The sequence below is a fragment of the Dama dama genome, chromosome 18, assembly GCF_033118175.1.
Source record: "Dama dama isolate Ldn47 chromosome 18, ASM3311817v1, whole genome shotgun sequence".
NCBI lineage: Eukaryota > Metazoa > Chordata > Mammalia > Artiodactyla > Cervidae > Dama > Dama dama.
The window spans coordinates 88654333-88680590 of NC_083698.1; the positions used below are offsets into that span (position 1 = coordinate 88654333).

Sequence of the window (26258 nt, forward strand, 5' to 3'; positions counted from 1 at the left end):
CCCCTCCTCTTTCCTCCCTCGGCCAGTCCCTCCCCCAGCCGTGGGGTGGGAGGGGGACGGGCGGGCTTGGCTCGGCGAGGCCCGTGCATTCCAGAGAGCCAAGAGAGCTAGAGCAACAAAGGAGCCGGGTAGTTGGCGGGGAGAAGTCGGGGGGCTGAGGCGCGGTAACGCGAAGGGGGCGTCTGGGAGGCGGGCTGGCGCGGGGGCGGAGCCGGGGACCCAGTCCCGCACCCCCGGCCCGCGCCTGGCCTCCGTCGTGGGGCCAGGAGGTGGTTTTAATGGTAGGAGAAGGAATGGGGCTGGAGATTGGGGGCCCAGGGGGCTCCCGGGGGTGAAGATAACTTGGATTGCCAGGAAAGGGTAGAGAGTTGTGCATCCCGGCCCGGGCCTCCGCCGCCCAACATGGGCCCCGGGTTCCAAAGTTTGCGAAGTTGGGTGCCGAGGGCCCGAGGCGCGCGGGGCGTCCGGGGGGACCCGGCACCGGGCTCTCGGGGCGCACAGGTCGCCTGAGCCGCGTCTGTGGTCCCCAGGGTGGCGCGTGTGGCCGGGGGGGTGGGCTCCGGAGAGCGGGCGGGGGCGCCGGAGCTTCTGCTGAGTTGGCGGGTTTGGCCATGGCCGCTGCCCGCCTCGCACGGGGGCCGGAGCTCCTGCTCTTGGGGCTGCTGCTGGTGGTAGGGGGCCCGAGCCGGGGGGCGGCCTTGAGCGGGAACGCGACCCGGCCGGGGCCCTGGAGCGCGGGCGGGAGCGCGAGGAGGAGCGCGGCCGTGACCGGCCCTCCGCCGCTGCTGAGCCACTGCGGCCGGGCCGCCCCCTGCGAGCCGCTGCGCTACAACGTGTGCCTGGGCTCGGCGCTGCCCTACGGGGCCACCTCCACGCTGCTGGCCGGGGACTCCGACTCCCAGGAGGAGGCGCACGGCAAGCTCGTGCTCTGGTCGGGTAAGCGCGCGGGAGCCGGAGCCCGGGTCGGGGGCTGTGGCGGTGGGTTGCGGGGACTCTCCGAAAGAATAGGCTCCGGCCTGAGCTTGTGAGAGGGTGGGAGCAGCACCCGGGAGAGTTGGAGGAACAGAGTCTAAAACTTGGGAGGCAGGGTTGAGACCCTCGGGTGATGAAGAGGGAGGGCGAGGAAGTTGAGGGAGTGGGTCACAAAGGGCCTGAGCAGAGTAGGAAGCAAAGGATGAGGGGGAATGAGGGCCCCCGGGAGTGAGGGGGTGGGGGCTCTGAGCCACAGGACAGGACTTCTTTTTTTTTTTTTAAGAGGAGATGCTCCACGTAGGTACCACTCTGGAAGCGGGGTCCTCGGGAATGCAAGGTGTTTAGACCTTGGAGCAGAGACCAGGAAATCAAACTGGAGAGGGAAAAGGGAAAGATGCGGTTAGAAGATTTAGGCATTGAGGGAAGATGGGGAGAAAGAATTGAGTGAAATTTGTGAAAGGTAAGACACCCCTGGTAATGACTAATTAAATGGTAATCAGAAAGTTCCAGAAATCTTGTTTTGGGAGCCAGAAGTCCAGAGGATTGTGATCTTGTCCTGCTTTTGACAGGAGATTTCAGTTTCCTCATCTGAAAAATGGGGACTCTGTTCCCTGTCGAAAGTTGTGAAGGAGTGAGACTCTTCTAACCATCATTTGTGTGTTCTTGGGAAGTTTGGGTTCTCAGACTGGTCTGTGTTGAGGAAGGACACTTAAGTCTGGGGTGTCTGAGCCCTTGGATACTTACATGGTGGCCTGAAGTCCCAGAACCCTCACCTCATGCTGGGATTATGACCTGATGTGAAAAACTGCAGACTAAACCCAAGCAGGTCCCTCTTTAGCAGTGTGGAGTGGATTAGCTCCCTGCTTGTCACTCTTCTGGGCAGGGGACCTAAAGATGAGGGAAGGGAACTTGCCTTGCCACCTCTTGCTTGTAGCTAGTGGGGTTCCAAAATTGTCCTTGAAGAAACAGAAACTAAAATCGAAAGCCAGGAGCAGACATGGGAACCTCCTTCTTTTGATAGGTCTTGGGTGTCCCACATGTCAGTTCTGCCCCAGCATCTTGATAGAGAAGTGTTTGTAGGCTGCCTGTCATTGTCACATTGACCGCTGGAGTTCTGAGTCTTGGCCGGATGTTGAACAAAGCCTTGTCACTCCTGGCTTGGTACAGATGTCAGAGGAAGAACTTGGAGGATGGTACCCATGGTGGAGCCACATCCTCTGTGGTTATTGGGTTCTAAAGTCAACATGTAGGTAGAAACCATGTGTAATCAACAGTAGCTTTGAAAAATTCACAAACAGCCACAACGTAAGGTCTCTGTGACTTTGTGTTCATATCCTCTTTTATGGTAATATGTTTGTATGCAAGTGCAACACATAGTAATGCACAGTATATAAGAAGGGGCATACATAGAAAATATAATTTTAGTTTTTAAAATTACATAAATACAGAAGTGATGAAATTTAAAAAAAAAAAAACACAGAAGAAAGGTATCAACAAGGTTTCCTTGAGTTTGCTAAGTCGCTTCAGTCATGTCCGACTATTTGCGACCCCATGGACTATAGCCTGCTAGTCTCCTCTGTCCATGGGAATCTCCAGGCAAGAGTACTGGAGTGGGTTGCCATTTCCTTCTCTATCTTTGAGTTTAGGAGCCAGTTGTATGGAAATTCTAAATGTCTCCGAACTAGAATCTCACGCAGTTCTGAACTATTCACACTATGAAAGGATATCTTCCTCCATCTCTCGCTCTTCTTATTTGTTTTACAGGGACTTATGGTTGAATTCCCCTAACTTAAATGCATGTGTGATGCTGCCCTTCTGTAGTTATCATCAAATCAAGGAGGAAGGGTATAAATCTCTCTCCAGCCCAAGCTCCTGAAAGCAGTTGCTAGGCAGAAGTGGTTTTGGCAGAAAAGTTTAGGAGTTAGAACCATCTGCTGGCTGCATAGGTTTGAACCTCACTAGCTGTGGCTCTGGTGGGGCACAGTCCTGCAGGGGTTCCAGCACTGAGCCCTGGTCCTTAGTTTACTCTGAGCTCTTCTCTGCCATCACCCTTTATCCCTCAGCTCAGTCCCATTCCCATATGCTTTCTGGATGTTCCTTTTCTATGTCTAGTCTTTCTGCTAGATGTTTTATGTGAAGCAGAGCCAGAAGTAGGTATAGGTGTGAGCTGGGTCAGTAAGTGGGTAGAGTGAACCAGAGCCAAAAGTGAGAATCACAGACAGGCCTTCAGCTAAGAGTTCTGGCTAGTGAATTGTCCTGTCCTGAGCTAGTAGACTTGATTTGGCTTAAGTCATCTGGCTCCTGGAGGTGTTTTTGTAGGTGGAAATGATTTAGAGTGTCTGTAAACTTGAAAGTAGAGATTTGTTCTTTCCTTTTTTTTTTTTTTTAATCTCAGAGTTCTGAGTACTTAGCTGTGCACTCATTCATTTGGTTAGGTGTTTGGGTGCTGGCTACAAGTCATCCTGGATCAGTTTCTGGGGCAGATAAAGACGGAGAATACAGACAGGATCCCTGCCATCAAGGGAAGACAGACAATTAAATCAGGCTTTAGCAACACCTCTACGAGGTATTGTGACCTGGTAGGATGCTGAAGAAACACAGAGGACTTTGGTAAATAAGGAGAGACCCCCAGAGGAACTGACATTTAACCCAAATCTGAGAAATAAGTAGGAGTTTCTGGGGCCAAGGAGGATTTGGGTGGGAAGGGATAGGAAGAGGATATAGATGCACAAAGGTATAGAGGTGAGAGGGCTTGATACTTTTAAGGAAGGATAAGAATTTCAGTCGAATTGAATCAAAGCATGTGAGGGATAGGATTCTAAGAAATAAGGCCTAGAGAATTAGAAAATAAAGGGATTCATATCCCATATTGGAAAGTTTGGATGTTTGCCGGAAAATAAGAAGGGGGGCACTAAAGACTTTTAATGAAGAGAGATGGAATCATATTTGCATTTCAGACCGATCTTCTTGAATACTGTGTGAAGGAGCCATGGGAAGAAGGGAGCCTGAAGCTGGTTTGCTTGTTGAAGGGATGGTTGAAGTAGAGATGATGGTGGTCAGTACTGGGTTGACAGCCTCGAAGAAGTGGACAGATCCTCGGATTTCAGAAGTAGAACCAATGGGACTTGCTGATGAGTGAGCAGGAGGACCCAAGTTTCAGGCTGGATGGAAGGTGGTATCATTCCCTCTCACTAAGCTGGAGAATGCTAGAGGAGGAGGAGGTTTAGGAAGAAAGTATGAATTCGTTTTGGTCATGTGAATTAGAGGGGCTCATTGGACTTCTGTGCAGAAAGTGAAAGTCGCTCAGTTGTGTCTGACTCTTTGCGACCCCATGGACTATACAGTCCATGGAATTCTCCAGGCCAGAATACTGGAGTGGGTAGCTGTTCTCTTCTTCAAGGGATCTTCCAAACCCAGGGTTCTAACCCAGGTCCCCCGCATTGCAGACGGATTCTTTACCAGCTGAGTCACCAGGGAAGCCATCTGTGTGGAGAGTCCCAGCAAACCTAGAATTGTTGTTGTTGTTCTGTCGCTCATTTGTGACTGACTCTTTGCAATCCCATGAACTGCAGCATGCCAGGCTTCCCTGTCCTTCACCATCTCCCGGAGTTTGTTCAGAATCATGTCCATTGAGTTGGTGGTGCTATCCAATCATCTCATCCTCTGCACCCTCTTCCCCTCCTGCCCTCAATCTTTCCCAGCATCAGGATCTTTTCTAATGAGTCGACTCTTCACATCAGGTAACCAAAGTATTGGAGCTTCAGCTTCAGCATCAGTCCTTCCAATGAATATTCAAGACTGATCTCCTTTAGAATTGACTGGTTTGATCTCCTTGCAGTTCAAGGGACTCTCAAGAGTCTTCTCCAACACCGCAGTTCAAAAGCATCAATTCTTTGGTGCTCAGCCAAACCTAGAATAGGAGTTGCTGAAGAAAGGTAGCCACTGTGAGCTCCCTCAGCCTAGACTGCTGAGCCTTTGGAAGTGAGGAATATCTCAGGTTGAGCGAGTTTGTAGGTTTATATAGAACTCAGGTCTGTCTCTCGTCTATCTTTCAACTCTCTGGACTTGGGCTTCTTCAGGCACTCAGCATCTTACCCCAGGATAGTTTGGAATGTCTCCTCGCAGGCATTCCAAGCTGACCAGACAAACATACTTATCCAGGCCATGGCCCACCTTTGGCCAGACCTGGTTGGTTTGGTAAATGGGGCAAGAAAGCAGAGAGACCTGCGGCTGGCAGGGGAAATGGGTCCCTGAGAACCAGCACGTAGCCTCTTTGACCACTGCTATGCTCTGTGTGTGCACGGGGGTGTGCAGCCCTGTCCCCCAGCTGGGGGCAGCTGGTAGGAAGGAGCTGGAGAAGCTGAGAGGAATTTCTCGTTTGCTACTCAGACATCTAGCTGAGAGATTTAGAGGAGGTCTGTTATTTGCAAAGGCAGACCAGAAAGAATTTCCTTAGAGCTGTTCTCAAACCTGGCTGATGATCAGAATCATTTTTAAAATATATATTTTTGGAAAGTATAAAAATACAGAGAAACACCCACGGGCTCAAGTTTTCATTTTTGCTTCAGATTTTTACCTTTGAATTGTGAAATGTAGCCTGTATACAGAAGGTGCATACGACACAGAGGTACTAAATAATAAATAAATATAAAGTGACACCTGAGTCAAGTGATGGTGGGCCACCCAGGAGCTCCCTCTGTCTTTTCCAATCACATCTCCTTCCCTTCTCTTCTAGAAGTAACCACTACCCGGATGTTTTTGATAATCATTCCCTTTCCTCCACAGTTTTACCATCTAGTTTTGGAATCCCTGAGTGGTGTATTTCAGTTTTGCATGTTTTTTACCTCTAAACAGATGGAACTGAGCTGTGTGTATTCTTTTATGTCTTATTTCTTTTGCTCTACGTTATTTTGTAAAATTCATCCATGTTGTTGCAGCTTGTTTTTCATTGCTGAGTAGTACTCCATTGTACAATATACCACAGTTTATCTATTTTGTTGTTCTTTGTTTTTGTTTTTGGCTGTGCTGGGTCTTTATTACCTCTCAAGGGCTTTCTCTAGTTGCAGTGAGCGGGAGCTACTGTTGGTTGTGATGCACAGGCCTCTCTTGTTGCGTTGCATGGGCTCTAGGGCGTGTGAGCGTCAGTAGTTGCATCACAGGGGCTCAGTAGTTGTGGGGCACAGGCTTAGTTGCTTCTTGGCATGTGGGGTCCTCACAGACCAGGGATCAAGTCCATGTCCCCTCATTGGCAAGTGGATCCTTAACCACTGGACCACCAGGGAAGTCCCCTTTTGGTTGTTCTTAAGCATTTAAGTTATCTCTGTTTTTGGCTACTGTGAATAACATTGCTATGAATATTCTTTTCTATATATCCTGGTGCCCCGGGTCAAATTTCTCTAGGTACATACTGAGAGAAATGGAATTGCTAGGTAAGAGGGCATGCATATCAGCTTTGCTAGATAACGCATTTTTCAAAATGTTTGTACCAACTTCTACACTCACTATTCCTGTAGAAGTGTCATCATGGCTCCATGTTATTTCTGACACTTGGTACTGTAAGTGTTTTAAGTTTTTGCCAATCTAGAAGATCTGAATAGATATTTCTCCAAAGAGGACATACAGATGGCTCATGAAAAGATGTTCAACATTGTTAGTTATTAGAGAAATGCAAATCAAAACTACAATGAGATATTACTTCATACTGGTCAGAATGGCTATCATCAAAAAAATCCACAAACAAATGCTGGTTGAAGAGAAGGGAACCCTTCTACACTGTTGGTGTAAATTGGTACAGCCGCTATGGAGAACAGTATGGTGGTCCCTTAAAAAACTAAAAATAGAGCTACCATATGACCCTGCAGTCCCACTCCTGGGCATATATTTGGAGAAAAACATGATCCGGAAGGATACGTGCACTCCAGTGTTCATTGCTGCACTCTTTACAATAGCCAAGACATGGAGGCAACCTAAATGTCGATCAACAGAGGAATGGATGAAGAGTATATGGTACTTATATACAATGGAATATTATTTAGCCATTAAAAGGAAAATTGATATTGATGAACCTATTTGCAGGGAAGGAATGGAGATGCCGGTGTAGAGAATGGACTTGTGGACACAATGAGGGAGGGAGAGAGTGGGATGAATGGAGAAAGTAGCATCACCATGTATACACTATCAGCTGTAAGCTGGTGATAAATTGCTGTGTAGCATAGGGAGCCCAGTCTGGTGCTCTGTGATGACCTGAAGGGTTGGGGTGGGGGAGGAGAGGGAGGCTCAAGAGGGAGGGGATGTAGTTTAATTATGGCTGATTTGCATTGTTGTATGTCAGAAACCAACACAACACTGCAAACTTTTTTTTAATTTAAATAAACAATTATAACACACAAAAAAGAATGAAATAATGTCATTTTCAGTAACATGGATGGACCTAGACAGTGTCATACTGAGTGAAGTAAGTCAGACAGAGGAGAAACATCGTATGGCATCCCTTATACGTGGAATCTAAAAAGAAATTTTACAAATGAACTTACAAAACAGAAAGAGACACAGATTTAGAAAACAAATTTATGGTTGCCAAGGAGAAGGGATAGTTAGGGAGTTTGGGAAAGTCATGTACACACTGCTGTTTTCAAAGTGGATAACCCACAAGGACCTACTGTATAGCACATGGAGCTCTACGCAATGTTATGTGCCAACCTGAATGGGAGGGAGGGTTGGGGGAGAATGGATACATGTATATGTATGTATGGCTGAGTCCCTTTCTGTTCACCTGAAACTACTACAACTTGTTAATTGGCTATACTCCAAGACAAAATAAAAAGTTTAAAGGTTGAAAGAAAAATATTTTTTGCCAGTCTAGTGGCTGTGTGGTTGTATGTATTTGTGCTTTTAATTTGCATTTCCCTGATTGCTAGTGAGGTTAAGCACCATTTCAGATGTTCCTTCACTGGCCATTTAGATTATGAGACTGACACGCTGCCTACTGCGCTAAGAGGGCAGATCCTTCACTGGCCATTTAGATTTCTTCTTTTGTGAAGCCTCTGTTCAGATCTTTGGTCCATTTTTCTGTCAGACTATCTGTCACATATTTTAGGATTTGTAGTTCTTCATATACACTATATGTGAGTCCTCTATTGGTTGTAAGTATTGAAAATACTTTCTGTTCTGCGACTTGCCTTTTTATTCTCTCAGCGTCTTCTGTTGGACAGAAGTTCTGAACTTTAAGGTAGTCATTTATGGAACTTTTTTATGATTAGTGCTTATTGTGTCTTACTTTTAAGTCCCTTCATACCACAAAGTCAAGAATTCATTCTGTTACTTTCTTTCCTTTCATTTTAGGTACATAGTTCACCTGCAATTGATTGTTTTAGAACTCCAGTTTCATATCTATTGTCTCAACATCATTTATTTAAAAAAAAAATTCTTTTCTTTACTGGTCTGCCATAAATCAAGTGTCCAAATATGTTTTTGTTTCTGGGATATTTATTCCATTCCATACATCTATTTGTCTATGTCTTATCATACCATCTTAATTATAATATCTTTTTTTTTTTTTTAACCATGCTTCTGGGCATGCAGGATCTCAGTTCCCCAACCAGAGATCAAACCTGTGTCCCCTGATTTGAGAACTTGGAATCTTAACCACTGGACCACCAAGGAAGTCCCTTTAATTATCATATCTTTATAGCATGGTCCTTTTTTTAAATTTTATTTTTAATTGGAGGACAATTGCTTTACAATGTTGTGTTGGTTTCTGGTATACAACAACATGAATCAGCCATGAGTATACATATATCCCTTCCTTCCTGAACCTCGCTTCCACCCCAGCCCCCGTCCCAGCCCTGCAGGTTGTCACAGAGCACCGGGCTGAGCTCCCTGTGTTGTATAGCAACTTCCCGCTAGCTATCTATTTTACATATGGTAAGGTATATGTTTCAGTATAGCAGGGTTCTTTACCTTCTTTGAGCTATAAACCTTTTTGGCAGTCTGGTAAAACCTATGGGCCCCTTCTCAGTATAATGTTTTTTAATTCATAGAGTAGAACACATAGGATTGAAAAGCATATAGGATTACAAAAGAAATGAAGTATATTGAAATATAATTATCAAGTGTTAAAAAATAAGTTTGCAATCTAATGTATGTGTGCTTCTTTATTAGTACACTAGATAGGCTTTAGTGTGAATTTAATAAGTACTGTAATGTCAAGGTAGTAATGAGCAGTAACAATATTTTGAGGTGTTTCCAACAAAAGTATCTAATATCCATTTGTGACAAAGCCACAGGTATTGCTAACATTTCTGTGGTTTGTTGCTTATGTTCATAATTGGGAAAGACTAAATTTCAGTTAGATGTAATTTTTTCCCATCTAGGTTCATGGACCCCTAAATTCTCTTTGCAACCTCCTGGCTAAGAACCTCTGCTTTAGAGGATGACTGTTTAATAGACAGTGTGGTCTATTCTTAACCCTTTGTATTTTCATGTAAAAGTATTTGTTGGAGGTTTTGATTGGAATTACATTGAGTATATAGATTAATTTGAAAAAATGACATCTTTACAATATTGTGTCTTCTAATCATTTCATTAAGTATTGTATGTAGATCTTTAATTTTCTCAGTATTTTTTGCAGTTTTCTGCAAAAAGTTCTAAATACCATTTGTTAGATTTATTCCTAGGTACTTGACATTTTAATGCTGTTATAAATTGTGATTTTACATTTAGTTTGTTGCTGATGCATAGAAATACAATTGATTTTGAATCCAGTAAACTAACTACATTTATATACATACAAAGTCATCTCATTTGTGAATAATGAGTTTTGTTTCTCCTTTTTCTAGCTATATGTCCTATATTCTTTACTGCCTTACTGCACTACTTAAGACCTCCAGTACATGGTTAAATAGAAGTGATAATAGTAGCAGCAGTCTTCATCCTTGACTTTTTCTTCATTCTAAAAGAGAAAGCTTTTATACCTTTCACCATTAAATGTGATATTTGGTATAGGAATCTTGTAGTTATATTTTATCAGATTAAGGAAATTTTCTTCTATTCCTAATTTGCCAATTATTATTTTTATCATGGATGGATGTTGAACTTTATCAACGACTTCTTCTGTTGAGATGATCATATGATTTTTTTCTGTCAATGTGGTAAATTGCATTGATGAAATTTTCTAATGCTGAACCATCCTTAGCCCAATGGTTTTCAACTTGATTGATCATCAGAATCACACAAATTTTTTTTAAAGTTTAAATTGTGGCAAATACTATTTTTAAAGTACATAAATCTAGAAAAAGTGAAGAAACTGTTATAACACCTATGTTCATATTTTTTCTTTTTGTTTTGTATTTTATTAAGGAAATAAAACAAGGGAATTCACTGGCAGTCCAGTGGTTAAGTCTCACAGCTAAAAAAAAGGAAAAAAATAGATAAAATTGATGTGCCCTTTCTTCTTCTTTCCAGTTGCATTTCCTTTTCTCTGGGAAGCTTCCCCAATCCTAGTAATTTGCATATTTATTTTTTAAGCTTAATTACTTTAATAAAATAGGTAGTACAAAATTGAAAAGTAACCAAAGTTAAACGTTTCCATTTCTGCTTCCTGCTCCCCATTTCTCCTCCCACAGGCAACCGCCAACACTAGTTTGTGTGTCTTTTTGTAGAATCTAACATAGGTACAAATGTATATGTGTTCTTATTTTCCCTCCCATAACCAGTAGTGGTTCTCCAGGCTGTCCTCTGCTCAACTGCACCCATTTAACAGGACATAGTGGCGGTTGTTTCAGTTCATCACAAATACTTCAAGCCTGGATAGTGTTCTATTATACTGATGTGTGACATTTTCTTTAGTAGGTCTCCTATTGATGGATATATATTAAGGATGTTTCTATTCTTTTGCTAGTACAAACAATATTACAATAAATAATCTTATATATGATTTTTGTGAACGTATAAAGTGGAATTGTGAGTATATTTGATAGCTAGTATCAGATAGTCTCCACAAGTATTTAATAATTTTTATTCCTACTAAAAATGTACAAAATGCCAGTTTCCCCTACGCTGTTGCCAATATAGCATTTTCAAATGTTTTGATCTTTATCCTTCTAAAGATTAAAAAAATATTTCATTATAGTTCTATTTCACATTTATTGAGTGAGACTGAGCATCTCTTTATGTTTTTAAAGGCCATTTGTATTTTCTGTGTGTGAACTTGTGTTTATCTTTTGCCCATTTTTCTGTAGGATTATGAATTTATTATTGATTTAGAAGAGCTTTATGCATATAAGGAAAGTAATTCTTTCTTTACCTGTGATGTTTATTGGAAATATATTTTCTCAGAGTGTTGCTTTTCTTATGATCTTGTTTTTCACCCTACTGAATTTATCTATTTTTCTGCATTGGCAGGCAGGTTCATTCTTTACCACCAGTACCACCTGGAAAGCCACTGTCTATTTTTCTGAAGTGTTTTCTTCAAATCTTTTATTTTAAAATTTCTAGTTTCGTGTCATACTTCAAAAGGCCTTCTCCACTCTAGGATTTTCAAAAAACATTTTCTACTTTTTCTTCTAGTAGTCTAATTTTTTAAAAATAATGTAGTTATTTTGATTCATCTGGAATTTATTTTTATGTAAGAAATGGGGTAAGGATCCAATTTATTTTTTCCCTGAGCTGCCTCATCAGTTGTCTGTCTTTTTTTTAAAGATACTGCCTCCGGACAGTATCTATTGAAATGTAATCACAGGCCTATCGGTTATTAACTGGTTGGAATGTAAGAAATGTATGTAAGAAATGGGGTAAGGATCCAATTTATTTTTTCCCTGAGCTGCCTCATCAGTTGTCTTTGTTTTTTTAAAGATACTGTCTCCAGACAGTACCTATCGAAATGTAATCACAGGCCTATCGGTTTTATTAACTGGTTGGAATGTAACCGCGGGCTTCTTGATTATTAACTGTTTGAACACATAACACGTGAATGATGGGGTTATTGTGATTGTATTTACCCTTCCTTTGTAAGCCTAAAGGGATTTGGGGTGGTGGGTTTGGACACATACACATGGGATATAAAAGATTTTCACAAATGCTGGTCGGGGCCCTTGGCTAAGAGGAGACTCTGCCTTGGGCCCGCCGGTGTAATAAACTGCACTCCACTAAAAAAAAAAAAAAAAAAGCAATTTCTTTTTTTTTTTGCCTTTCTTCAGTGAGTTTTTATTTTTTTAATTAATTTTTATTTTATATTTAAAATTAATTTTATTACATTTTATTGTTTTATTATTTAAAATTAATTTACAACACTGTGTTAGTTTCTGCTGTATAGCAAGGTGAATCATTATACATATACATATATCCACTCTTTTTCAGACTCTATTCCTTATAGATCATTACAGTGTATTGAATAGAGTGCCCTGTGCTATGCAGTAGGTTTGTTTTTTCTTTTTCTCTGTTTTTCTGGCTGCACTGCACTGCATGGGGGATCTTAGTTCCCTGACCGGGGATCAAATCCGAGTCCACTGCATTGAAGTTTGGCGTCTTAACCAGTGGACTGCCAGGGAGGTCCCCTCAATTGTCTTTCAAGATTTATTTAACTTTGCTAGTGAGAGCTGTGAGTGGTCAGAGACCTCAGATAAGTAACAGTAACAGCTACTATCTCTTGAGTGCTTAGTATATGACAGGTACTGCGTTATGTCCATTTGGCACATTATCTCACTCTGCACCACAGTTCCACTACATCTATTAGCCCCATTTCACAGATGAGGAAATTAAGGCTCAAGATTAAGTAATTTGTCCAAAACCACACAGCCAGGAAATGGTAGAGCCACAATTTGGACTCAGGCAGGCCACATTGCGAGGTCCATGCTCCTTATCCCTTCCTCCCCAAAAGAGAAGTTACCTGTCCCCACCAGCTCCAGCCTGGGCAGTTCCCCACGTTGGCTTTCATTCCTCAGAAGCTTCTCCTAATACAACGTCTTGTTTGGGAAACAGGTGTTCCTGCAGGAGGGATGATTCAGGAGGAGCAAAGGGATGGAATGCTGAGTGAGCTCAGCCAATGGGGGAACAGGGTAGAGGCCTGGGCTGGGGTGGGGGTGCTGGGAGACCTCCACCTGTGTCCGTCTTGCTGACAAGGCCTTTCCTCCCCCTGCACTGGATACAGCCTCCCCTGTTTGTCTCCATCTGATTTCCTGTTTCCTCTTCTGGCTTTGGCGTACCTGGCTCCCCTGACTACCTCTTCCTAAGCTCCTACCTGTTCTCTGTCCCACCTCAGCTTGGTAAGAGGAACAAGGGTCCGGGGGTCTGGGCAAGGGGAAACACCTCCTGGATCTGGTGCACGGGCCCTGTGGGGGTGGGTCCCACAGCCCTCCTTCCCCATGGACTGTAGAAGGTTTAAGAATGCCCCTGAAAATGTAAAAGGTAAATTGATTTTGGGTTCTCAGCCAGAGGTGCCAGCATTCCCTTAGTGGGTCATTTTGAAATGGGGGCTGCTTTTTAAAAACATTAACTGAACTGCAATATATTAATACATGGAGAAAAGGGCACAGATTGATTTTCACAAGGTAAATATACCCGTGTAACTGGTACCAGATTAAGAAATAGAACACCACCAGTGTCCCAGAAGTCCTTTTCAAGCCTCTTCCAGTCCCAACCCTGGAGTGGGAGGGGTGGGGAGCATTGTTTTGGTTGTCACCAGGACTTAGGGGTGCTGTTGGCCTTTAGTGGCAGGGTCTAGGGATGCCAGATGTCCTGCAGTACATGGGACAGTCCTGCACAAAGAATGGTCCCACCCAAATGCCCGGCTGAGAAACGCTGTGCCTGACGGTGCTGAGCAGTCGTGGCCTGCAGTGTGGCCAAGAGAGATGCCTTAGGCCCAGGGAACAGGGGTGCAGCTGGGTCTGTGGGTCAGAGTGAGGAGGGGTCTTCACTGCAATGTATCCACGCTGTGGCCACACCCCCAGGCCTCCGGAACGCCCCCCGCTGCTGGGCAGTGATCCAGCCCCTACTGTGTGCTGTGTACATGCCTAAGTGTGAGAACGACCGGGTGGAGCTGCCCAGCCGTACCCTCTGCCAGGCCACCCGCGGCCCCTGTGCCATCGTGGAGAGGGAGCGGGGCTGGCCCGACTTCCTGCGCTGCACCCCCGACCACTTCCCCGAGGGCTGCCCGGTGAGTGCTCTGCGGGGCCGGGGCTGAGCTGGTCACGGGGACAGGGCCCAGCAGGGGCAGGGAAGCTCAGAGCCTTCTGTGCTGAAAGATCCCAAGTCATGGGCTCAGCAAGCCACAGACCCAAACCAAAGCTGGGCCAGTCCATCAGGGATTATCTATCCAGCTATAAACTATTTTTGAGCACCCACTCTGTTATGTGATGGGGGGTTACAGGAGTCATGAGTGACGAACCTATTCTCAGAAATTTTATCGTTTATTTAGGGAGTCAAGGCTTGCACATGTAAAACTTGGCTGGAACACCAAGACAGGGATGGGATCTAATTCTGGGTGAAGGAGAGCATATTAATAATAATAATAGTAATCATTATTTTTGGAGAAGGAAATGGCAAACCACTCCAGTATTCTTGCCTGGAAAATCCCATGGACAGAGGAGCCTGGCAGGCTACAGTCCACAGGATTGTAAGAGTCCGACACGACTTATCGACTAAACCATCACCACCACCAATCATTATTTAGTACTGTCCAAATACATTTTAAACAGCTTACATTTATTTATTCATTTACTTAACCCTTAGATCACACCATGAAGTAAGTATTGCTGTCCTATAGATCAAGAAACTGAGCTAATAGGGAGGTCACATAACGCCCTAGGCTATGTGGTCACTGAGCGGCAAGGCTGGGATTCAAATGCTGGAAGGTTGTCTACAGCGCCTGCACTTTCAGCCTCTCTGCCGTGCTAACCCTGCACCTCTTATTAAACCAAAGCCTACTGCTCTCCATTGTATTGTCTTCTCCTCTTCTCTCCTTCCCAGAATGAGGTGCAGAACATCAAGTTCAACAGTTCCGGCCAATGCGAGGCTCCCTTGGTTCGGACCGACAACCCCAAGAGCTGGTATGAGGACGTGGAGGGCTGTGGGATCCAGTGTCAGAACCCGCTCTTCACCGAGGCCGAGCACCAGGACATGCACAGCTACATCGCGGCCTTCGGGGCTGTCACGGGCCTCTGCACACTCTTCACCCTGGTCAGCGAAGGGCAGACCTGGGGTGGAGGGTATGGGGAGAGGTGGGGGCCGGGACCCTCAGGCTGCTTGTAAAGTAGGGAGGGAGCCAACTGTCCGTTAGAGGCTGGGCTCTGGGAGTCGAGGGGAGGAGGACTTACAGGGGTCTTCAGGGAAGGGTGGTGATTAGTGGGGTTGGGAGTTCTGATAAGAGTGGCAGAACAGCCCTAACCTCACGGAATGGGCCTTTCTTCTCTCTTCTAGGCCACATTTGTGGCTGACTGGCGGAACTCCAATCGCTACCCCGCCGTCATCCTCTTCTACGTCAATGCGTGTTTCTTCGTGGGCAGCATTGGCTGGCTGGCCCAGTTCATGGACGGGGCCCGCCGGGAGATTGTCTGCCGTGCTGATGGCACCATGAGGCTTGGGGAGCCCACGTAGGTGTCCTGGGGTTCCCAGAGGCGAGGGCAAGGGGAAGAGGCTGATGCCCGTTTTCCACAAAAGGAGCAGGTTGGACTGGAAATGGAGATTTCAGCGTGGGATTCAGCTCTGCCTTGTTGCACCCAAGGTCTCCAGCGCTAGAGCCTGGACCCTTCACATCTTCTATATCCTCTTCACTTCTGACCCAAGCCCAGTCTCCAAGCCCTGACTCCTAGAAGAACCTCCAGACCTTAGAAGCCAGGAGTCTTGGGGCCACAAGGCCGGGGGGGGAGACTTGCTAGACGGAATATAGAATGAGCGCCCCAAGTGACACCCCACTTGTCTGCGCAGCTCCAATGAGACCCTGTCCTGCGTCATCATCTTTGTCATCGTGTACTACGCCCTGATGGCTGGCGTCGTCTGGTTTGTGGTCCTCACCTACGCCTGGCACACCTCCTTCAAAGCCCTGGGGACCACCTACCAGCCTCTCTCGGGCAAGACCTCCTACTTCCACCTGCTCACGTGGTCACTCCCCTTTGTCCTCACTGTGGCAATCCTCGCCGTGGCCCAGGTCTAGTGACTGGTACGGGGTGGGGACCCATGTGGGGCAGACTTGAGTGAGGGAGAAAGTGACCCAACTCTGTCCCCCTACCCCTTCCTCCTGCAGGTGGATGGGGACTCTGTAAGCGGCATCTGTTTTGTGGGCTATAAGAACTACCGATACCGCGCTGGCTTCGTGCTGGCCCCCATCGGCCTGGTGCTCATTGTGGGAGGTTACTTCCTTATCCGAGGTGAGTGAGGACTGGGCTGAGCACCTGCTCTGTGTAAGCAGGAGCCAGGAGCTGCCAGCTCTGCTGCCTTTGAGGCAGGACCTCAGCTGGCTCACTGGGGCCTTGGGGTAAAGGGGAAGGACAGATACAGCACCATGACACTTGGTATGGGGCAGCGTCTTTGTTCAGCCAGAAAAATGCTGCCCTTCATCCAGCCTTGTGTGAGGGCTCACGGCTTGCTGAGTGGAGTTTGGGCTGGGTCCCTACCCCTGCTCAGCTCTGACCAGATGCCCTTGTGTGATAAACACCTTGAGTAACCTACCTCGTCCACGTGGGCCAGATGGGGGCCTTCCATCCTGTGTATGCCCTGCATTTATATACACGCTCAGCCTCTGGAACTTGGTTTCTCAACTCCTTTCTGCCCACAGTGCACACACACGCAGAGTTTTCACAACATACACAGATTTTCTGTTTCCTCGTTTCCCTGTTTCAATCTGCTGCCTCCACAATGAGCCTCTGTGTCTGAGCTCATTTCTGTTGAGCGTTCTCTGTAAACTTCAGTTTCCTCCCGCAGCTCCTTTTCAGCCCACCTTGTTTCCCTCTCCTTGGCAGTGGCTGGGCCTCTGATGAGTGTTTTGTATCTATATGATCCTATGCAGTAGCCACCAGTCACGTGTGTTGAAACTAGTCCAGGTTGAGACGTGTCATAGCATAAAATACAAACTGCACTTCAAAGACTCAGGCACACACAGAAGTAAACAGTCTCATTAACAGCTTGTTATATGGATTACATGTTGAAATGATAATGTTGTAGACAATGATTTATTGTTTTTAAGGTGTATTGAAGTTAGTTTCATTTGTGTCCTTTTACTTTTTGAAGGTGGCTTCTAGAAAATTTGAGATTATGAGTTATTCAGTTGCGCAGTCATTTCTGACTCTTTGTGACCACATGGACTGCAGCATGCCAGGCTTCCCTGTCCTTCACTATCTCCCAGAGTTTGCTCGGACTCGTGTCCATTGAGTTGACGATGCCATCCAGCCATCTCTGGAAAATTTGACATCATGAGTATGGCTCACATTATATTTCCCTTGGACAGCACTGTCCTGGGGTCTCTTCTTTGGGCTTTTTCATCATAATAGCTTTGACCTGCTGCCTTTCTTGGGGAGGCTGGACCAGGACTGAGGCATCTTTGATCTCCACTGTCTGTCTGCCCTGCTCGTCTTTCCAGTTCATAGCATGTGTGCCACCAGCTGCACTCCAGTGTCTCCAGTTCCTCCAGCTTTAAATCAGCACAAGAGTCATCAGACCTGGGACTGCAGGACCATAGGACCCTCCTAGGATGCCACACACCCATCCCTCCCGGAAGAGTGGTCTGGCCCCCCACTAATGTCTGCCATTTCCCTTATGTTCAGGAGTCATGACCCTGTTCTCCATCAAGAGCAACCACCCTGGGCTGCTGAGCGAGAAGGCAGCCAGCAAGATCAATGAGACCATGCTGCGTCTGGGTGAGTGGGTCAGTCTATCACCATGCCCACTGGGGAAGGGTATTGGAGGCTGAAGTTAGCAGTTAGCAGCCAGGGGGCAAGACTAGGCTGTTAGGCTGTGTGTGTGTGTGTGTGTGTGTGTGTGTGTGTGTGTGTATTGATGGTGATGCTGATGGTGGCAGCTCAAAATGGAAGGTACCTTCCTTCTCAGTTGGAAGAATTCAAATTCATGTCAACACTTGAGGCCTATTTAGAGCCCTTAAGTGCCTCTTAATTTCTTATCTTATTTTGGAGAAAACAGTTCTTTTGTATGTTTTATTGAAGTGTACTTGAATCACAATGTTAATTTCTAGTGTATAGAAAAGTGACTCAGATATATATATATCTACAGATACTTTTTCATATTCTTTTCATTATGGTTTATCACAGGATATTGAATATAGTTCCCCATGCTACACAGTGGGACCTTGTTTATCTATTTTATATAGAATAGTTTCTCTCTGCTAATCCCAAACTCCTAATTTATCCCTGCCCTACTTCCCCCACCTTGGTAACCATAAGTCTGTAGAGAAAACAGTTCTTAAACTGAGCCCAGCACGAAGTCACCCCGGAGTCTTTCAGGCCCATGTCGGGTGAACACCCTCCTCCCCACTGCTGCTCCCACACCTGGGATGGGTGACGCCCTGCCCCATCCCGGACCCTCCACAGGCATTTTTGGCTTCCTGGCCTTTGGCTTTGTGCTCATCACCTTCAGCTGCCACTTCTACGACTTCTTCAACCAGGCTGAGTGGGAGCGCAGCTTCCGGGACTACGTGCTGTGAGTGGGGGACTGGGGGCTGGAGGGCTGCAGTGGTGGGCACTGGAGACCCCTCTCTGCGGTCCAGCGGGGGTCTGTTAGGTCCCAACCTCAGAGGGAGAGAGAAACTGCCCATCTTGCTCTGGGTGCTCACACTGTTAGTTGCTCTGTAATTTGCAGATGTGGCCAACAGCCCTGGGGTCCCTGCCCAGCTCCGCCCTCCCTCCCATCCCCAAGGCTGCCTGGCTGGTGCGTTTGTAACTGTTAAGCCGTTGTGTGTTTTGGCTTCTCCCCACCTCTTGCGTTGGCCATAGATCTCGCTCTCTACTTCTCATGGACTCTTTACAGAGCTTATTGCAAATCCCTGCACAGAAATAGTTATCTCTCTACAACAGGTTAACAACCCATTAATGCGTTCTGGGTTTGCCTTTGCTTTTTTGTGTCACATGATGATAAATCTGCGAGGGTAAGGCACCTCAGCTACTTCATGAAGTGCAGTCCATATTGATACCAGGGATAGGAGTTAAAATGCTCATTAAAATCCTAAGTGCTTCTTGGGACTTCCATGGTGGTCCAGTTGCTAAGACTCCATGCTCCCAATGAAGGGGCCTGGGTTTGATCCTTAGTCAGGGAACTAGATCCCACATGCTGCAACTAAGACCCTTTGAAGTCAAATAAATATATTTAAAAAATCCTGAGTGCTTCAGACTCTTCCTTAGAGTCTCCAGCTTCCAGTGTGCGGGAAGACCTGATGCCTGGGTCCCTCCCTCAGAAATTTGATTTCATTGTCTGGGGTGTGGCCCAAACATCACAAGTCACTACAAGCTCCCAGGTGACTCTAATGATCATCCTAGGTGATCCATCATTGATGTGGGCTTCACTCTTTCTAGTGTTGGGACTGATTGTCTGGGCAACCACCAGGGAGACTGAGAAAGCTTCACCCGTCTACTACTTCCCGCCACAGGTGCCAGGCCAATGTGACCATCGGGCTGCCCACCAAGAAGCCCATCCCCGACTGTGAGATCAAGAACCGCCCCAGTCTCCTGGTGGAGAAGATCAACCTATTTGCCATGTTTGGAACTGGCATTTCCATGAGCACCTGGGTCTGGACCAAGGCCACGCTGCTCATCTGGAGGCGCACCTGGTGCAGGTGGGGTCAGCAGCAGCCCGTCCTGACCTGGCTGCCTCTCAGCCTCAGCATCCTGTAGGCTCGGTCAGGTCTCACAAGTCCCAGCGCAGCCTTGAGCAGGTGTGATTTTTCTAACTGCCGAGCAGCCGAAAGCAGCCTTTCCTGTGGCCCACCACTGCCCCCTGGTGACACCTCGTGTCCTTGCAAGGATGGGCCAAGGGCTGCGCCAGCGTGTCTTCTAAGAGAGGAGTGATTCAAGAACTGGGCACAGGAGCCCTGCATTCTAGGCTCCCTTTTTGGCAGAGAAGGCCTCTACTCTTCAGGGCCCTTGAGGCCCTCTGGAGGCTCCTTTTCTGGAGGGGATGGATTTGCTGGTCTTTTGCGAGATTTGAGGGGAAGCAGCTGCTCCTCCATGCCCCCTGCTCCCACTCTTTCTGCCCTCAGGTTGACAGGGCAGAGTGATGATGAACCCAAACGGATCAAGAAGAGCAAGATGATCGCCAAGGCCTTCTCCAAGCGGCGGGAGCTGCTGCAGAACCCAGGCCAGGAGCTCTCCTTCAGCATGCACACCGTCTCCCACGACGGGCCTGTGGGTGAGCTTCCACTCTGTTCTCTGGAGCCTGTTCCCAGTTCCCTTCCAGGCTGGTGTGGCTTCATGGTCTGTTTGCAAGGCTGTGAGGAAATGGCGCTCCTTCTGTTCACATACTCCTTCTCCAATCCCCTCCATCCCAGGCTACTCTCCCCTCTCTGTTTCTGCCCCTGGGTCTGCTTGCTGGTGGTTTGGTTCCAAAGGACTCATCTCCCTCACCTTCAACCGTCTTCTCCAGCTGTTCTCCCTGGGCTACAGGAAGTCAGGTTTCAGGCACTGGGTTTCTGGCATCTCATCAGGCCCCCGTGCTCTTCAGACTGGGGATGGGTAGAGATCTGGCTGCACTCACCAGGGTGGGCTTTCTGTGCTAAGTTGAGTGGGTGCCAAGGGCTGGGGGAAGGTGAATGGTACCGAATACGGAAGGAGAAGTCACGGGAGGGCCTGGGCAGTCATGGTACCTCACCCTTTCCTTCCATCCCCACAGCGGGCTTGGCCTTTGACCTCAATGAGCCCTCAGCCGACGTGTCCTCTGCCTGGGCCCAGCACGTCACCAAGATGGTGGCCCGGAGAGGCGCCATACTGCCCCAGGATGTCTCTGTCACCCCGGTGGCAACGCCAGGTATGGGTGACTGCTCCTGTAGGAAGGTGGGGGACGTTGAGGCTGGAAGAAGGTCCTGGGAGTGGAGTGCCAGGAGCTGCCGGCAGGGGAGGGGGAGAGGAAGCCCTTTGAGAACTACAGCATGGGTCCCGGGCTCCAAGAGTAGGGGCCCGGGGAGAGAAGGTGCCACACTCACAGAGTTTAGAGTCCCCGGCTCCCGTTCTCTCTCCCACCGTCAGTGCCCCCGGAGGAAAAAGCCAACCTGTGGCTGGTTGAAGCAGAGATCTCCCCGGAGCTGGAGAAGCGCCTGGGCCGGAAGAAGAAGCGGAGGAAGAGGAAGAAAGAGGTGTGCCCGCTGGTGCCACCCCCGGAGCTTCACCTCCCAGCCCTGTGCCCTGCCCCCGCCTCCAGCGCGGTCCCTCGACTGCCACAGCTGCCCCGACAGAAGTGCCTGGTGGCTGCGGGTGCCTGGGGCCCTGGGGAGTCCTGCCGACCTGGAACCTGGACCCTGGTCTCCAATCCCTTCTGCCCAGAGCCCAGCGCCCCAGCCCCTACGGCCTGGGCGCAGGGCCGCCGGCAGGGTCTGGGGCCCATTCACTCCCGCACCAACCTGATGGAGGCAGAACTCATGGATGCAGACTCCGACTTCTGAGCCTGGAAAGTAGGACCTGCGACAAGAAGGAGGAACAAATACCATTCCAAGGCTCTTCTTCCTCCCTGAGAGTGCTTCTCTCCAAGTTCTCGTCTTCCTGAGCACCTGAAGGCCCAGTGCCTTCCTGGGAGAGCTCAGTGTGGATGACTCACGGCACCAGGACTGCGGGAAGGAGCCCTGACATCTCCACGGATAGGCCTCACCGGGGCAGGGCCCTGGAGCTTAGGGTCCTTGATTCTGCCCCATCTGGCTGGCAGCATTAGTCTCCAGTGGGGTCATGTGTATGCAGAGCCCCTAGTGTGGCGGTAAAGGTGCAGGCAGGGCTGCATGGGCTTGCATGCATACTTGCATGGGCTGTGGTGGCCAGCCCCTGTCTGGCAGATGAGGGCTGGCTGCCCTTGTGTGTGCCAATGGGTGCCCTTCCCTGGCACTCTCAGGCCAAAAGTGTTCATTGGGTCATTATCCCTTTGTCCACCTTAGGACAGAGCTCCTTTCTCCCCTTTCCAGTTGGTTGTGGGGCTGGGAGTTCTTACTCCCATAGGGGCTATAACCTCTCTTAAAAGTGTCCAGCTGGCTCCACCATAGGCCAGTAACCCACCCTGGGTGTTGTGGTACCATCCTTTCCCCTTTCCCATTTCAATTCAACCAGGCCAGCCTCTTCCTGTTTCCTGTTTGTTAGTTAGGACCCAGAGTTGCAGCATTTTCCACCCTGCCCCCATGCCCTACCCCTTTGCCGCTGGGCTCCATCTCCAGGTGAGAGGTTGGTTCAGCCATAGAGCCTGGCATGGTGGAGAAGCTGCGAGTGATGGGAAGCCTCTGGGCCTCAGAGAGATGCATGCTATCTCTCGGGGGATGGATCCTCTGACTGAGGAGCTACCCTTGGGAAGCTGCTGACACTTCAGCCAGGCAGGAACACTTCCTTCAACTTCCACAGTCAGTGGGTGAAGAGGTTCCCACCTCTCATAACCCCTATCCAAGGCCCCAGTGTCAAGAACCAGATGGCAGGGAGCTTCAGCAGTTGTCTGGGTTCCAGATCAGGGGGTAGGGATAAGGAGACAAAATATAAACAGTAAATAAAAAGTTTTTGTATAATCTATTGATGTGCTTCTTTCCATAGGCCCCGTCTTGACCCACTTACCTGGTCATGATCTCATTTGTCCTTCACTTCCTCTGCAAGCTATTCTGCAAGGCCAAGAGCTCGGTTCTAATGAGGTCACCACTGACAGATGTCAGGCCGATGTCAGCTTAATGTGCTGGCTGTCCTTCCTGGCCAGTTGGTTCTATATATGGACAAAGGCTCTGGCCACAGCTGCCTCACTGCACATTGATCATGAGATGAATGAGCAAGGACATGTAGCTTGTCCCTGCAGTGATGACACTTGCAGGAAGCAAGTGTCCCCTGCTGGGGAGTGTAGGTGGGCATGGATGCTCATGGCAATCCCAGGCCCCCTCTGAGAACCTCTTGCCTCTACAAAGGATGTCTGTGGGACCAGATGCATTCGCATCCACAGCTTCCTCCCCTTGGGCTGTCAGAGAAATTCAGGCTTTTCTGAGGGGAGCCTGCTAGTCCCACTTCCTCCAGAAAGATGTCAGTAGAAAGCTGGGAACTGGACTCAGGGTCCTGTGGAAAGAAGAGGGGGTAGAGGAAAGGGGGTGGTACCCACGGACGACTCAGAGGGTATTGTGCAGTATTAAGTGTGCCTGTTTATGGGTGTCACTCAGGTGATGGGGACACAAGCAATTTGCCTAGAGCCAAATTCCAAAGGAAGAGGAAAGGGAACTAACACTGATTATCTACTATGTACTTTACATGTGTATAAGGATAATGATGATGATGATGATGATAACAATAAGGGCTAATTCTTATTAAATGCTTGCTAGCTCTAAGCACTTCATATCTATTAACCTGTGGAATCTCACAACAGACCTCAGAGGCACTGTTAACACCCCCAAGACGCCTGAGAGAAAGTGATCATTCTGGGATTCCATCAGAGCTGCCTGGCTCGAGTCACCTGCCTCTTGGCCTCTGCACTCCGTGTGTCGTGCTTGTGCTTAGTCATGCAGTCGCGTCTGACTCTGTGCAACCCCATGGACTGTACCAAGCCAGACTCCTCTGTCCATGGGATTCTCCAGGCAAGAAGACTGGAGTGGGTTGCCATGCCTTCCTCCAGGGGATCTTCCCAACCCAGGGATCGAACCCAGATCTCTCACATTGCAAGCGGATTCTTTACCGTCTGAGCCACCAGGGAAGCCCCTGTTCTCTGCTGCCTCTCCTCTAATTCAGAAGGGGCAGAGGAACTAGTTTTCTGTAGCAACAAACTTCAGAGAAGCAAAATGACTTGCCCGCAACCTCATAGCTAGTAAGTAACAGACAGTGGGCCCAGGGCCTTCCTGACTCTGCAGTCCAGACTCTTTCTGCTCTTAGGTCTGACTTTTGGTTTTTCCTCCTATCCAGGTTGCCCATGCTGTGTTCCCTCTGACCTCCCCACATCCCCTTGTGCTTGCCCACCTTGCTTATTCTTGCCATCACTGTTCTTCTCAACAGTAGTAGAGCTAATTTCTTTCTTTTTTTTTAAATTGAAGTATAGTTGATTTACAATGTTGTGTTAGTTTCAGATGTACAGCAAAATGATTCAATTACATTTATATGTATGTTTTTCAGATTCCTTTTCATTATAGATTATTATAAGATATTGAATATAGTTCCCTGTGCTACACAGTAGGACCTTGTTGTTTATAATTAATAGTGGATGTTTTTTTAAATAGTGGATTTTATATATAATCCCAAACTACTAATTTATCCTTCCCTGCCTTTCCCCTTTGGTAATCATAAACTTGCTTGTCTGTGAGTCTATTTCTGTTTTGTAAGTAAGTTCATTTGTATCTTTTTTTTTTTTTTTGGATTCCATGAATGATATCATATGATATTTGTCTTTCTCTGACTTACTTAGTATGAGAATCTCTAAGTCTATCCAGTAGCTTCAAATGGCATTGTTTCATTCTTTTTTATGGCTGAGTTTTATATATATATATATATACACACACACACACCCCATCCTTTTTATCCATTCATCTGTTGATGGACATTTAGGTTGCTTCCATGTCTGTCTACTGTAAATAGAACTGCTATGAACAGTGGGGTGCACGTATCTTTTCAAATTAGTTTTCATCGTTTACAGATATATGCCCAGGAATGGGATTGCTGGATCATATGTTATTTTTAGTTTTTTAAGGAACCTCCATACTGTTTTCCATAGTGACTACACCGCCTCACATTCCCACCAACTATATAGAAGGGTTCCCTTTTCTTCACATTCTCCAGCATCTATTATTTGTAGGCTTGTTTTTTGGCCACACCAATGGCTTGCAGGCTCTTAGTTCCCCTATCAGGGATCCAGCTTGGGCTCCAGCAGTGAAAACGCCAAGTCTTAACCTCTCATTTGCCAGGGAATTCCCTATTTGTAGGGTTTGTGTGTGTGTGTGTGATGACTGGTGTGAGGTGATACTTCATTGTAGTTTTTATTTTCATTTTTCTAATAATTAGAAGTGTTGAGCATCTTGTGTCTGTTGGCCATCTGTATGTCTTCAGTAGTAGAGCTATTTTTAAACCTTATCCATAGCAGTATTCAAAACAATAAAAATGATCAGTGTTGTCTAATGATCTTTTTTTGAAACAAGGGGAAATGTTAAATGATTTTCTTTCTGTCTCCATGTACATCCCCTCCATCTCTTCTTTCTTTAGTTGTATTATAATGGTGTGTTGGAGGAGTTTATTCTGGGTTTTAAAAAGCTGAGAAGTGTTACCGGTCTGTGGAGGCTGATAGACTCTGTGACCACTAGAGGACACCGTGAGCCTACCTTTTATGAACGCTGGCCAGGCAGCTGTTGGAAGTCTGAAATTTTATGGACACTCACAGACCAATTGTTATTTTTTATAGGAGTGCCAAATCTTGTGACTGAGCAACAGTGGCCACTTTCTTACCAAAACTCTTGAGTTAGACTCCTGAAAGAAACTCCTCAGGGTCCAGGAGGAACTTGGTTGGGGGATTCCCTGTGGCTGTCCTGTTGTCAACACCTCAAGCTGGCTCTGCCCTCAGCAGCTCTATTGGGCCCCCCTTACCCCCTCTCAAACTCAGTCATCCATCTTCCCAGGTTGTAAGACCTGCCTCTGTTGGTTCCAGATTCTTGTAAGTAGTATGTCCACTGCTCCAACCCTTCCTCTGCCTGTGTGTGTGTCTGTTTTTTTTTTTAATCTAAGAAATTGAAAAGATACAGAAAAACACAAGGAACAACCTAATTAAACACCCATATTCCCACTACTCAGAAATAAATTTTAAAATGTAAAAAAAAAACCTTTAAAAAATGTACCATATTTTCTTCCAACCTACATTTATGAAGAAATAAAGTAAAACAAATTTAGCTAAGTCCACTTTGACCAACACCCCTATTCCATTTTTCCTCCCACTTTCCCCTTCCTCAACCAAAAAAACAACTGTCTGAATTTAGTGGTTTTTCTTTCAGTTCATTTTTATATTTTCACATGTGCAAATGAAGCTATGCATCCATAAACTATGTATTGCTTTTGACAGCTTTTTAATTTTTTAATTATATTTTTTATTGAAGTATAGTTGATTTATAGTATTACATTGATCTCTGGTGTCCAGCACTACTGGAGTGAGTTGACATTTCCTTCTCCAGG

The 26258-nt window shown here is 46.8% G+C and overlaps 1 protein-coding gene across 1 annotated transcript; it reads left to right on the forward strand.

Annotated features, from left to right (window-relative positions):
• The first annotated feature begins 611 nt into the window (after positions 1-611).
• Positions 612-25211, forward strand: SMO (smoothened, frizzled class receptor). The gene is made up of 12 exons (XM_061165763.1): positions 612-936; positions 13917-14122; positions 14935-15144; positions 15385-15557; positions 15892-16111; positions 16208-16331; positions 17724-17816; positions 18504-18612; positions 19556-19741; positions 20165-20313; positions 20794-20928; positions 21147-25211. The coding sequence occupies exons 1-12, from the start codon at positions 612-614 to the stop codon at positions 21557-21559; spliced, it is 2343 nt and encodes a 780-aa protein (XP_061021746.1). The 3' UTR covers positions 21560-25211.
• The last annotated feature ends 1047 nt before the right edge of the window (positions 25212-26258 follow it).

What these genes read in the sequence shown, in the direction of transcription:
- SMO (XM_061165763.1), top strand. Translation starts at nt 612, where the DNA reads ATGGCCGCTGCCCGCCTCGCACGGGGGCCGGAGCTCCTGCTCTTGGGG. An exon ending in CAAGCTCGTGCTCTGGTCGG is followed by an intron (nt 937 to 13,916) that starts GTAAGCGCGCGG and finishes CCACACCCCCAG; the next exon opens with GCCTCCGGAACGCCCCCCGC. An exon ending in TCTGCACACTCTTCACCCTG is followed by an intron (nt 15,145 to 15,384) that starts GTCAGCGAAGGG and finishes TCTCTCTTCTAG; the next exon opens with GCCACATTTGTGGCTGACTG.